This window comes from Accipiter gentilis, chromosome 4 (genome assembly GCF_929443795.1).
Source record: "Accipiter gentilis chromosome 4, bAccGen1.1, whole genome shotgun sequence".
In the NCBI taxonomy this organism is placed as follows: Eukaryota; Metazoa; Chordata; class Aves; order Accipitriformes; family Accipitridae; genus Astur; species Astur gentilis.
Window position 1 is genome coordinate 25,932,413 of NC_064883.1, and position 13,517 is coordinate 25,945,929.

Consider the following 13,517-nt stretch of genomic DNA (forward strand, 5'->3'; position numbering starts at 1 on the left):
TGGGTTTATGGCACAGCATAAAAAATCTGAAATGAGTTATAGGAAAAAAAGGGTCCTGTCGTGTTTTAAGTACATTACTAGAAAACAGACTGTGTTATTTTGCTCTGTTATTGGGTAAATATTTCTCAAATACAAATTCAACGAAGCAGGTGCAAACTCGCTTAAACTGACAAATTGACTGAGACAGATACAATGTGCAAATGCTTGTGTATGTATTCAGTAGAAGTTAGTCATAAAAAAGAGTGAGGGAATATAAGTAGTAGAGTATAATAATACTGTAAATAGTATTGACTTAGTAATGAGGGTTGGCATGAAGATGTATAAAGTGAATAAAACTTGTGAACCAAAAGGAAGAAGTGAGATCCAGATGGAAGAAGAGAAAATTAAGTAAGGTCTCCTTAGTCCCACTTTAATTTATGTCTGTTACCAGAAGTGTACAGCCAAAGCTGGTTTAACAGTTGGTGAATAAGGTTTTGTTGATTTATATTCTGAGTTTAAATCAGAAGCTGAAAGCCAGAGCGTGTTCCCTGCTGCCCTAGTGGTACAGATGATGGTAATGTTCATGGCCTGATTATTGTTCTCCTTGTGGGGTTATTTGGTCAGTGGAATGTTGTATTTTTACAGGGGAAAAAAGGAAAACAGGGTGGAAATGTTCATTCTGAAGATAAGTGAACTTTTTCAGGCTACATTGTTCTCTTGAGAGAGATGAAATGTTAAACTGTTTAACGTCTGGGAGCATCTGTCCTTGTAGTCCAGCCTGTGGATTAACTGAGTGCTAAACTGCCATCACATTTTCATGGAGATTTAGAGAATGAACAGAAAGTGCTTAACTATTTGACCCAGTCTAATTTTAGAACTGTAGAATATATAAGCAAATGCTAGATATATTTTAAAATATACATATGCATATGTAAAAAAAAAAAGTTTTTTTATTTACATAAGGCCCTAATTACATAACAGCTGGATTATTTTTTTTTTTAGTTCAAGACAGTGTAGTTCAAGAAAACAAGAAGTAGTTAATTTGACAGTTCTCTGAAACTTTTAGAATTCTTTATTTATGTAAAAAGGCTAGCATTTAACTTTTATAAATTAATTACTTTTCAATATTCAATTAGATGAATTATTGTAGTCTAATCCCTTAGTAATTCAGTGTCCCTTTCTACTAGTATGACAAGTATCTAAAGTGGGACACAGCGTTTCTGTAAATATCTGTTGCTCAATATTCTGCTTTGTTTTTCTACTCAGGGTTTTACATTAATTTTTCGATGACAGCAAATGACCGGATTTTTTACCTACTACTTATCTTTCATGTTAAGATAGTTCTGGAGTAGTTACCATTTTTCTCTTTTTCTTGGGTAGTCAGGTGTTGCCCTCTATTAGGAAATTTTAGATCACTTCTAAGAAGTATGTCAAGGACATTAACTTGCTGAAGATGTCTGTTTGTTGCAATGCAGCAGAGATTTTAAAGTCTTTAGTCAGCCTAAAATCTTTCATCTACTGATACTATTAGGAGTAAGTCACAATACTCTACTGAGCATTTTTTATATTCACTAGAAGATACAGCAAATGTGAGAATGGATAAGCAAGCATATTATCCCCCCATTAGTGTTTGGCAAAGATTGTTCCTTAATATTTCTATTCTTGTTCTGAGACACATTTCTACAATGACAGCTTACTATGCTTCACAAAAAAGATTGTTCTTAATAACAATGGATGATTTTTTCCGTGCTGTACTACTCAGTGATGAAGTATTGTTTGGGAGATTTGACAATTTAATGCTTTTTCATATCTGTATTTTCAGTATTGAAATGAGTAATAGCATGAAAAGCATCAACTCTGTTAGTCTGTAATTTTTAAATTCAGGAAAGTTGTGGGGGTTTGTATGAATATTAAAATCCAGTAATTTATGTTAACTTTTATTTTAAGGAAGACACATGATATCACTGAGTTCAGTGCCAGTGTGACTACTTTTTTTCTTTGTGGTATGCCTAGTTCTGTAGTAGTTGGCTATCTTTTATGTAGGGTAACTAAGTGCTAGCAACAACTGAGAGAATTGTAGAGAAGTTGAATGAGATACAAATTTGAGTTGCTAGGAAGTGGACATACCCGTGTTGCATCAACACTGCAAGGTTTTTAAATTGATGTGATGGAATCACCAAACTTTATTTTTTGGATGATCATTCTCATAAATGCCCATTTTCAGAAATGTAATCATGAATGCATAATCATATCGTGATGCCCTTCTAACAGTTCATCTGTGTAATGACAAGGTGAACTTACTAAGGGCTTATTAAGGGACATAGCATTTACATACTCTAATTTGTTAATTTTAATTTTTTTTTCTAGAACAGGTGACCTGGAAAGAAAAGCAATTGACTATTTGCAATATTTTAATTGTGGTTAAACGCCAAGAAAGACATTGAACTCTTGGGGTGTGTTATTTCAACCCGTAAATATATTCAGCTGTATTTAATTTTTTAGTCTGCCATAGGCTTTCCAGTTTAAATAAGTGCCTGTTTAAATGATACCAGTTTCAGACTTTAGAGTCCTTCTACCAAACCGTTTTTAAGGTTCTTAGGATTTTTCCACTAATTTCTAGAAGAAAGAACAGATGGGATAAAGTCCTTTTCCAATAATTTCCTGATCATCTCTTTGTACAAATACATATTTTGATCCAGAGTACCACATAAACATGAAGCCCATTCTGCAGTCCCCTTCCAAAATTTATTTCCATTGAAACTGCCTGTTTCACTTCTGGACACAGAGGATCTCTTGACCCCACTATTATGAAAGAGCTTATTGTTTCTCCTTCTAAATTAAAAAGCCTTCCTAGAATGTGCATTTAGATGTAAATTGTTTGACTGTGGTAGTTAATTCAAACATGGGCCTATTTAAGGAGTTCTGAAATAGGCTTTATTGGAATCCTGTTACTTTTACAGCACATTAGACCTAAATTAAGCAACAGGAAACCTTCTCTCCCTTTATTTCCAACTGTCCTTTCCAGGCCAGGTGGCATGATACTGTCTTTAGAATTATTTATATATCTCCCTCATTATTTTATCAGGTATTTTAATGTGGCAGATTTCTGTCCTCTAGCGCTACGCAAGTTGTCAGATTAACCCTGGAAGGAGCAGGCAGGGACTTTTGTTAATCAGAAAAATATAGCATGAGTTTTGGTTTCAGGTAATTGGGTTTGCTGTCATGAAGTAGGGGATGCATTTTCATATCCTATTTTTCGAGAATAAATGGAAGCAATTCCTTATGTAGGAAATGAGATACTTTTTTGCTTGTCACCTCAGCGAAAGACCATATTTTTAGCCAAGCCAAAGTGATGATGGATACCAACTAATAAAGCTAAAATTGTTGTCTGGTAGAAGCTTTAGTATATTTTCAGACGAAAAGTTATGTCATGCTTTCCTCCATCACTCGTGAGCACCTCAGAGACTCAGTTCACATCTTTAAAAATATTTTACTAGCCATAATGTATAGGGACTTCAAACTAGATCATAAGAGCACTGTGGACGATTTTGGAGTGGGCTAAAAGTTTAGCCTGGGATAGGACAATGGTGGATCCCAGGGACACTGTGTGATACCGTCTATCAGGAGAGCAAGCTCAAGGTGTTTTTTGGTGTAGAATAAACCAGAATAAAGGTGGTTCTCCTGTATTCTGGTTGTACCTCTGAGAAGAGTTGTACCTCTATAGCTATAGGCTGAGCTGAGCTCGATGGCAGTTTTTACTACCTGCTTAACCGTACCTGTGCAGAAAGCTGTTCAGCGCTGGTGGGGCTTGGAAGGAGAAGCTGGGCAGGATGCTGGAGGGCAGCTGTGGGGCCAGGGGGGCCACTGACTCTTCCTGCAACTGCTTCTTGAAAACAAAACTTGTGAAAATCCTGTAACTCACTGATACCAACTACCAGTACAGGTTGTAGTATGAATTATGGGAACGAGCAAATCTCTCTGTGGCTGGTATGTGGTAACAACCTGATGGTCTGAGGGCACATTACTGCATTCTCAGAGTGGCTCTGCAGTGGGATGTCTTGCTTAGGAATCACCTGCAGCTGCTGACACTGTTCCTCCTAATTTGTGATTTCCCTGAAGACTACTTGGGGGCTGTCACGTGCTCCTCCGTAGCTCTGGGTAAGCACAGCAGCACAACTGCAAGCCGAGCACTGCATATGGATTGCCAAATGGTTTATGACTTCTAATTATTGATTTGACTTGTTCCAAATTAATTTGGAGCACTACCAGCTAGAAAAAAACTTGTATTCTATCGAATGTGTTGATACTAAATAACTGAGGTAAGTAAACGTGGTGCTTCGTGATGATTTACATGGACACTTCGAGAGTTCTCTGTAATTTTTATGATTTTAAAAAGACAACTTACAGAAAACTTCCTCTGTGTATATGTTTGTACATATGTGCGTGTTTGCAAGGGAAATCTTCATGCTGTTTGTCTTTTGTTTTGCAGACAAAACCTGTTGCGTTTGCAGTTCGGACAAATGTTGGGTACAGTGCAGCTCACGATGATGATGTTCCAGTCCCAGGCATGGCCATCTCATTTGAGGCTAAAGATTTTCTTCATGTTAAAGAAGTAAGTCAAACTAGAGAAGTAAGTGAATCTCTCTTTAAGGCTCTATTTGAGTAATAGTGCTACTGTTTGTTAATGTTAAGATAACACTTCACATTGTCAAAGCACTACACAAATGTTATGTAAATAAGGTAACTGTGTATAAGGAACTGAATGTTCCTTGAAATACTGTTCTTATAAAAGCAATGGCACAAATGCCTTACAATCAAATTAATGAAGTCTGGAAAGCAAGTCTTTTCTTCTCTAGTAAATATCACTTATTTAGAGCTTTAAAAATCTACATCTGCATATTCAATGATACAATATTTGTGGGGTTTACCATTCTAGTACTCTGAGGGTTCATTGTGATTCAGCAGCCAAGGGTTGATTCTCTTCTATTTGTGTGACTGGATCGCAGTTAACCCCCAAATCCTCAGATCTCCTTTTTTTCACTGAAGTTACTTCCCTGGCACAGACAGTATTTTGTTAACAATTACATACTGAAGAACTGATGTGATGTTTCAAGAGGCACATAGCAACTCTCAGAAAAGGCGCCTTGCGTTTGCTGCATTGGTGTTCTTTTCCTGTAGTTTAACTTTGAAATTTTTCAATTTTTACAGTTTCAAACACTTAAAGTCATTTTCTTTCTCTGCTCCTTGCAAGACAATCCAAAGCAAATAACTTGGTAACTTTCCCATACAGGACCTCGTTAGCAGCCTGCTGTGCCCTTCTGAATGATTCCCTCTTTTTATGAGATTTCCCAGCTTCTGGTCATACTCCTTTGTGTTTTGTCACAAAATGGTCCATCTGGAAATAGAGGTTTATAGCAGAAGAACTAGAAAGTTAGCTTAAGGATGAGAGCAACTTAGCCATGCATTTGAAATTATGTCTTTGCCCCATTTTAGATTATCAAAAAATCCCTCAGTAGTTATGATTGATGATGAACAAAGATTCTGCTACTGCAGGTGCTTTGTGGAAGCAAGGAACATTCCTAATACACAGGTAGAAATACAGGTGGACAGAGACTAAGGAAACAAAAAATGGACTTCTAGTGCCTCCACACTGATGACTAGTGATCATCATTTTCCATATATATTAAGCATACAAAAAAGGGATAATTTGGATTCAAACTGTATATAGGGAAGAAAATGTGTTTTCTTTCTGATGGTAGTGCAAAAGAATTGCTCTATTCTGTCTTGTGACGAAAGTAGATGAGCAGGCACAGAGCCTTGGCAAAAGAAAACCATCAGCATTCTCTGGTGAGTCTGGAATATATGGCTCAATTTGGTTAGATTAAATGATTTTGTGTAGTCATCTGTTCCATCTCAGATTTCACATCAAGTCTTTCCCCTGTTTCCATATGAGCCAGAAACACAGTGTTAGCAGATTTTCTGTTATAATTTATGCTTTTTTCCTCACGGCACAACTTAGACTAAAATGTAAACATGCATGGGAGAAAATGAGGAAGAAAAAGTTTCCTGAACTGTTCTGGATCTCCAGAAATGCCTTGGAAGGAAGCTTAGCTCAGCTGAGTTGTTGCATCGTCTGTGGCTACGTGTAGCACTGAGGAATGGAAAAATACATTAAAATGTTCTTGCAGCTTCGGGTGTAATAGAACGGGCACGCTGCGCTAACTGCCTTTAAAAATACCTGGTCTTCTCTCGAAGCAGTTAAGGGAAGTTGACTCTCTAGCTAGGCCAGAGCTGGGTTGTAGAAGGGACCCTGCACCTGGGCCAGGTGCACTGCTGGGATGGAGCGGTGGGAAGAGACCCGCGAGGAGTCAGACGTGGGCTCTCTGCTCCTGCGTTTAGGCAGCAGCTCTTGCGTCCGGGCAGGTCGAACCTCTTCGGGATGGTGCCCCGAGCAGTGGCCCTGCCCTCCGCAGGTGCGCCCTCCCCGTCCTTCCTCCATGGCCGTGCCCTGCTCGCTCTCCAGGGCTCTGTATCCCACCAGATACTGCTCCGTCAGTAGTTTTGGTGCTCCCTATAGTTAATGCTGGGAGACCTGAAATGTCCAAACTTTAATTATTTGTGCGGATGAAAAGTAAAAAAACACATTCTTGGCTATAAAATGCGGTGTTGCTTTCATATTTTTTAGCTAACTGGTTGCTAGAAATAAAGAAATCTAAGTTAATCTCTGATAACTTTTGCCTGCATAGTAATGCCATATTCGATCAATACTGTGCTCTGCTTGTCTGCGAGGAGTGTTCTCCAATTTGTGCTGCTGAGAGGGCTCAAACAAGAAAAACCTCAGTTTGAAATGTACATGGGCAATGGTGAAAAGTACTGCAATGATTATGAGGGAAATTTATGTTAATTAGGTTACATTCAGTAAAACTGAGTACGTACAAAGATGAAAGATTCCTTCCTGTGTGAAGAAACATGCACTGCATCATAGTCACTCCTGAATCTTTTGCGGCTTTAATGCAGGGCCATAATTCTGCTTAGCATTTAATTCATATTTGTGTTTCCCTTGGCGCTCCAAGCACAGGTGAATTACAGAGAATCACTCACCCCAGCCAGCACCTTGAGAGCTGGACACCTCGCTACCAAGATTTCCACTATGGCTTTTTAAAATTAGAAAGTATTATATCTGGTATTATTTACTTATAGAAGTACTGTATCCTCCTTTTCATATACTGACACAGCATTCAGCTTTGAGACTGCAGGAGTGAATTCCACATGCTTTTATTTTTCTATGAAGAAAAAATTCCTATGGATTTAGCATTCCTATCAATTATAATAAAATTAATGTTGCACAGTAGTCTGTTGTACCTTAGGACAGCATAAAAAAGTAGCGGCTGTTCAGATTTTAATTTAATGGTGGTTTTTAATTATCTATCTCTTCCTTTTACCAAGTTAATGATACTACTTCTGCAGACATCATGTATACTGTAGAGCAGATCCATATAATGGCAACCGCCATTGGCTCAATTGCTATAGTCTTCCTCTACCTATATTATCCTACTACATAATGCACATGCATATCTTTAGTTAGCATTTTGCAATGAAAGGTTATGATTTTAATAATATGTTTCAGTTTAATACAGCTTTGAGAAAGTGCTATTCCAGCTTAGCTCCCTTTTAAATGTTGGTATTCTTACCCGTAAAGGCATCCCACTGGATGAATGTTATAGATCCCCTTATGTTTTATGAGCTTAAAAGTGCATTCATTTTAATCTTCAGTTTTGGTTAGCTAAATATCTTAAAGTTGGTTTCAAGCATCGCAACATTTCTGTAGTAGCCAAAATGAAAGATAATATTGCAATTTAGGTTGTGTTGTGTAATATTGATCCACCAATGTTGTATTCTCGGTGAAATTAATTCCTTTTTATGGGAGCCCACACATTTTACATGTTTTACTCCTAACTGTACACTTATTAAAATTACTTATTAAATAATTAAAAATGCACTATAAGATATACATTCATAGCTTCAGATTCAAGAAGGCAACTTCTCTTCCCATTCAGATGTTCTCTTACAGTTTCATAAATAATCCAAATTATCCAAAATTCATATTTGATGGTAGTCATTCCTATGGAACTCCTAGAGTATTGCATGTGGGGCCATACATTACAGTGACCTATTCTCATGCAAAAATGGTGAATAAATAATACAGGAAAAAACAAATAGTTCTGCTCTACAGACCTCTGCAAACCAAACAAAACCCCCTGTGTGTGTGTATGAATCAATATTATTAAATTAGAGTAGTCATCTCATGTAGCTGAAATACAGTTAATTGGACTATATCTTGTGCATTTGTATAATTTTAAGGTTTTTTAGTTATCCAAATATATACATTCTTTGTGGATCTATCACAGTATGTTTAAGATGCAGATCACATGAGCTGTATGCAGTAGAGCATATATAAGCAGTGGAATGTAGTCATATTTCAGAAGATTTTAGTGGGTTCAGAGAAGTGGGGGAGTGTGAGAAGTAGTATTTTTTGTTTTAAATAGAGAACTGAATATAATGGAATAAGAAAAATAGATTATTACAGAGCTGTAAAAATTGTTGCAGTATGTAGGAGCAGATCAGAAGAAATGTCTGGTGTCCACCAAGGAGAAACATCAAGGGAGATCAAAAGCAGGTATCGTGTATGAGGGATAAAGCAGAAAAAAATAAAGATGGGGAGATAGGTGGAAATAGCAGCCAGGGAGAATCATGGAGTCTATGGAGGAAGGTTTCTGCCTAAGTACTGTACATATTAATAATTTGCAAGGTATAATTATTTTAATGTATTTCTGAATATTAACACAATTCTTCATTGCCATAATAACATAGTACAGTGATTAAGAAGAATTACATAAAATCGCTTAGCTGCAAATTAAAAATAATAACAAAATGGTCCCAAATACAGTAATTTCTTAGTAAATTACTTCTTTTTTTTTTTTTTTTTAATCTGTAGAAATTTAATAATGACTGGTGGATAGGACGGTTGGTAAAAGAAGGCTGTGAAATAGGATTCATACCAAGCCCAGTCAAACTAGAAAACATGAGGCTGCAGCATGAACAAAAGGCAAAACAAGGAAAATTCTACTCCAGGTAATAACAACAAATCATTAAAAATAGTAGCATTGACTGTGACACAACTTGGAAGTTAATGCTGTTTATGCTATAGTTCTGTTTAATTATTGTAATTGGCAGCTACAAATATTTTGAATCAATGAAGGAATTAATATTTATTAATATAATTAATGTCATTGCCATTTGAGGGAGAAAGTAGATATTTAGATTGGTGGTCTGTGGTGACCTACAATGGCTATTATTCCATTTTATTTTCATAAAATATTTGCAAATATGCATTGCAGTTAGTACATTTACTATGTGCAAGCACAATTTTTGACTTAAAAATTGTTCTCCCTAAATTCTTTAGCATGTGTTACTTGTTTTCATGATCTTGCAATTTCTAAACACTTTTAAAGCTGATTTTAGAAATTACAGAAAATATTAAGATGATTTTATTTGTAAGCCGAAGCCAGTGCCTGTTAGTTTGCTCTGAGGGAAAAAAATGTTTTAGTCTTGTCAAATTCATTGCCTACGAATACAGTTTTTAAGAATATTGCATTGTGTGATGGAACTTTTATGTCAAGTCATTTTTTGTCTCTGACTGCAGCCATCAGTACATAAAAATAAAGATTCAGTATCTAAATGTATTGAACAGTACTGCAAGATGGTAATAAGGTCATCTTTACTGTAGAATTCTTAATAAAGTAGTTTTCCAGTAAACATTAACGCATGTGGAAGCAAATGTCGCTTGCTTCCCTTTGGGTGTATTGGAAATAAATATTTCCAGTATGTCTGAGTGGGATGGACCTGGAATTGAGAAAACAGCTGGGAAACGTTTGGGAAGGCGGAAGGGCTTTCCTACTTTGAAAGGAAGGACAGCAGTGTTTGAAGAGTATGTGTGCACAGGAGGAGGCCGGGGTGCTGAAGGGCTCACATGCATTCGCCAGCTGTGAAGTGCCTTCCCTATGAGCGTGCTGTCCTCAGCAGGAGGATGTCAGGTTCCTTATTCCTCTCGTGACACTTCTGATATAGCCAAATCTGACCCAGTGATTCGGTCCCTTTCCAAATTGTAAAGGCTTCCATTCTCCAGAACTTCTCACTGGAGGTAACACTGTCCTATGCCACAAATGCATTTACTTAGTGGTTATTAATATTTTAAGATGGAGAAAGTGGAAACTAGTACTATCACATGAATTATCTGAAGAGTGAGATAGCCTTTCTTACATTCTTTGCAGTGCTTTTCTCTCTATGGTAACTGCAATAAAATGACTAAAAATGTTGTTTCTTTTTCACAACTTGGATAGGTTTTCACAAAGCAGAACTTGACAAATCCCTAGACTGCTTTATCTTCGTTTGAGAGACTTTTTTTTTTTTCTTCCTAGGTGCTATTTGCTATTGAGACAGCAAAAGAATTTGTACTTTAATTAAATTGAAAAGATGTTAGGCAAACACTCTATCATTTTCATTAGGGAGCTCTTACTAAAACTCTTCTCTTAAAGGAAACAGATATGCTCACTGGCTTAAGAATTAGTCTTAGTAATAACTAGTAATATTAATAGTTATGTATCAGTAGCCATATTAATAATTGGATCACATTAATATCATAAGGTAGTGAGAGCATATGCAGCAGAATGAAGTTGCACAGCAGAACAAGGAGCATGATTGATGTTTGCAGTTCCTCAGTCCTCAAAATGTACACACATTTTGTGTAAGATGTATATTTTATACCTCTGCCAGAAATACCGTTTGTCTCTCAGCTAGCAGCTCATTTAGAAGGCAGGTAATAAATAAACTAGAATAAGTACTGAGAAAGCTATGAAACTTCAAACTAATGTGTTGCTTTACTCCAGTAAATCAGGAGGAAACTCTTCATCCAGTTTGGGTGACATCGTTCCTAGTTCCAGAAAATCGACGCCTCCATCATCTGGTGAGTAGGTCAAGAACCCTTCGGTTTACAGACTCATGCACCTATCTTAAAATTTATGTACATTTAGTCCTATTTTTCTTATTCCCTGTACTTCACAGGTATAAGGCTGGGTGGTTGTGTTGCCCTATAAGGCTGCCTTGGGTAGGTTTGAAGTAATGGAGTCAATGCCATCAAGTTCAGGAAATGATAGGGCTCTTAACAATGCACAAAATTCCCTCTTTGCTTTTACCATGATGTCTTATAGCAAAGACATAATAAAATTATGAGACTGCGTTGCAGTAGGATAGTTAGAGGTTTGGTCTGGTGCGAGCACTCCTGCTGAACAACAAATACCTTCTGGTACAGGAGAAAAAGCAGCAATAAGAACAAAAATTCCTAAGAGGTTTCTGCAGTAGCATCAAAACCAGCATTATTTTATAATAACAGGAACTTTTAGTTTCACAATTCTGATAAGGATGTGCTTCACATAATTCTAGCATACTGGATATTTTTTGCCTTTTGTGACAAATTTTTCACAAATATTGTTTTGTATTTAGAGCATCAACAGACAGATTTAACTTTAGTTAGGTTGGATTCAAGAGGTGTGAAGCAAATACATGGTGAGTTAGTGGAGGAAACTGGCATTAGCTCCTTGGAAAAAGCATAGCAGAAGATTAAAAAAAATAAAAATAAAAAAAAGAAAAAGAATTCTACTAAATTCAGCTGCTGCATTGCTGGATGTTTCATCTTCTCCTGAGAGAGAAAATGTACATTTTGAATACCCGAATTCAGAAAATATTAATGAATGTTGCTAGTGACTTGTCTATGGAGGCAAAGACATGTATTTTCCAATCATATTAGTTTATATGGAGCCTGGTCTACAGAGCAGTCATCTTAAAATGATCCTAAAGATTTTAAAGTATTTACATGGACATTAAGAGAGACAGAGGAATTCAATCAAGTTATGGTAGTAGCTTCATTTGATTAAATTAATTGAAAAATATATCTCTCTTTCTTGTGAAACCATGACTTTGTTTGTAACAACCAACTTTATTATAATTGCAGTTTGTTTATCAAAATTCCGCTTAAGTTCCCTACCTCTCTTTTCTTTTGAGGGAAGTATATTTTTAGGTTAACTAATATGTGTCCATCACAAGTCTGTAGAACACACCTTAATCTTTTATTTCACGATGGGTTTAAACTGTCATATTTACTGGTAAGGCCCACTTTCAACAACTACATTTTTGCAGTAGAAGTGTCCATGGATCTATGTTATAATTTTATAGTTAGAGCGTCTGAAATGCTACAATATTCTTTTGTATCCTAAAAACAATTGGAGATCAGTACATATGAAATTTCCAGAATGTTGCAGAGAATTTAGAGGTAAGGGAACAGGTCGCACGCTTAGGTTACCAACTGACTGATTGCTAGCCATTCTGTAATTTTCATTACATTGAATCATTTCTTCAGACAGTAGTTTTTCAGAAACATGGTTTTCTGGAGAAAGAAGGAAATCTGGTAAAGTTTATTCAGTTGCATTGAAGATTTGGAGAATATTTATGAGTAGTGCACATTAGCTTATTCTGTGATCTTAAGATTTTGGGGCTGCAGGGGTTTTTTTTGCTTATCTTAAGACATCCCAAGAAGGGGGGAAGAGGCATAGTTTGTGACTAACACAAGAACTCAAGTGACTTTGAAGTACAGTTCAATTATTATTCCCAGGCCTCCTCTTTTTCAAAGTATAATAAATGACAAATACATAAATTATTTAGTGAGTTGAAGAGATCTTTCTTTGACTTTGAGTCAGGGATTTTATTTTTTTTTTCAATATAAACTAGTGCCACAAAACAAAAAAAAAACCACAAACAAGACGAAGAATCGGTGAAAAACAAATGAAGAGGAGGCTCATCGCCATTTAGATAATATTATATTGATATAGTAATCAATCCATACAGTGTCCTCACAGACCACCAAACAGGATGAGGATAATGGTGAAAATTACTTTGAAAAAATCCCAATGAACTAAAGATAATTAACAGTAAAAGAACTATCACAGAAGATGTTGCATAGTGTGAAGACTGAGAATGAAAAAAGGAGATATTGATATCTAGCTGATCAAATGATGCATTTCTTTTTTTCAGGAGAAACTTAACAACCCTGTTTTTTCTTCACTGGTGATTTTAGTTGAACGTAGAACTGAAGGAGTGTTAATATGCCTTATTATGAGTGATTTATAGAATCTGTGCTGGCCTGTATTCAAGAAAAGATAATGTTCTTTTTATACTTATGAAGAGGGTGAAGGAACAGTGTTGCTGGAAGAAAATGTTACATGATTTCTGTGGCTGTTTTTAGGAGCAGGAGTATAGAAACAGGGTGCGGATCTACTTACTGGCTTTCCTGGGAAGGGCAGGCTCAAAGGCACAATTCTGTAATTCAAGGATTGTCAGGCATCATGGCATTTGATCTGTGGATAATTCAGATGGGAAAATATACTTTATTCAAACAGAAGAGATCACTGTCCCAAGTGTCTCTTAAA

At 36.4% G+C, this 13,517-nt stretch overlaps 1 protein-coding gene across 10 annotated transcripts in view; it reads left to right on the forward strand.

The window, feature by feature from the left end:
• The window catches only part of CACNB2 (calcium voltage-gated channel auxiliary subunit beta 2), a 269,351-nt gene that overhangs the window by 218,887 nt on the left and 36,947 nt on the right, over positions 1–13,517 (forward strand). For all 10 annotated transcript variants that reach the window (XM_049799176.1, XM_049799177.1, XM_049799168.1 and 7 more), the window contains 3 exons: positions 4,469–4,591; positions 8,975–9,111; positions 10,926–11,002. In XM_049799176.1, the coding sequence (XP_049655133.1) occupies positions 4,469–4,591; positions 8,975–9,111; positions 10,926–11,002 (337 nt within the window). The remainder of the gene's footprint in view (positions 1–4,468; positions 4,592–8,974; positions 9,112–10,925; positions 11,003–13,517) is intronic.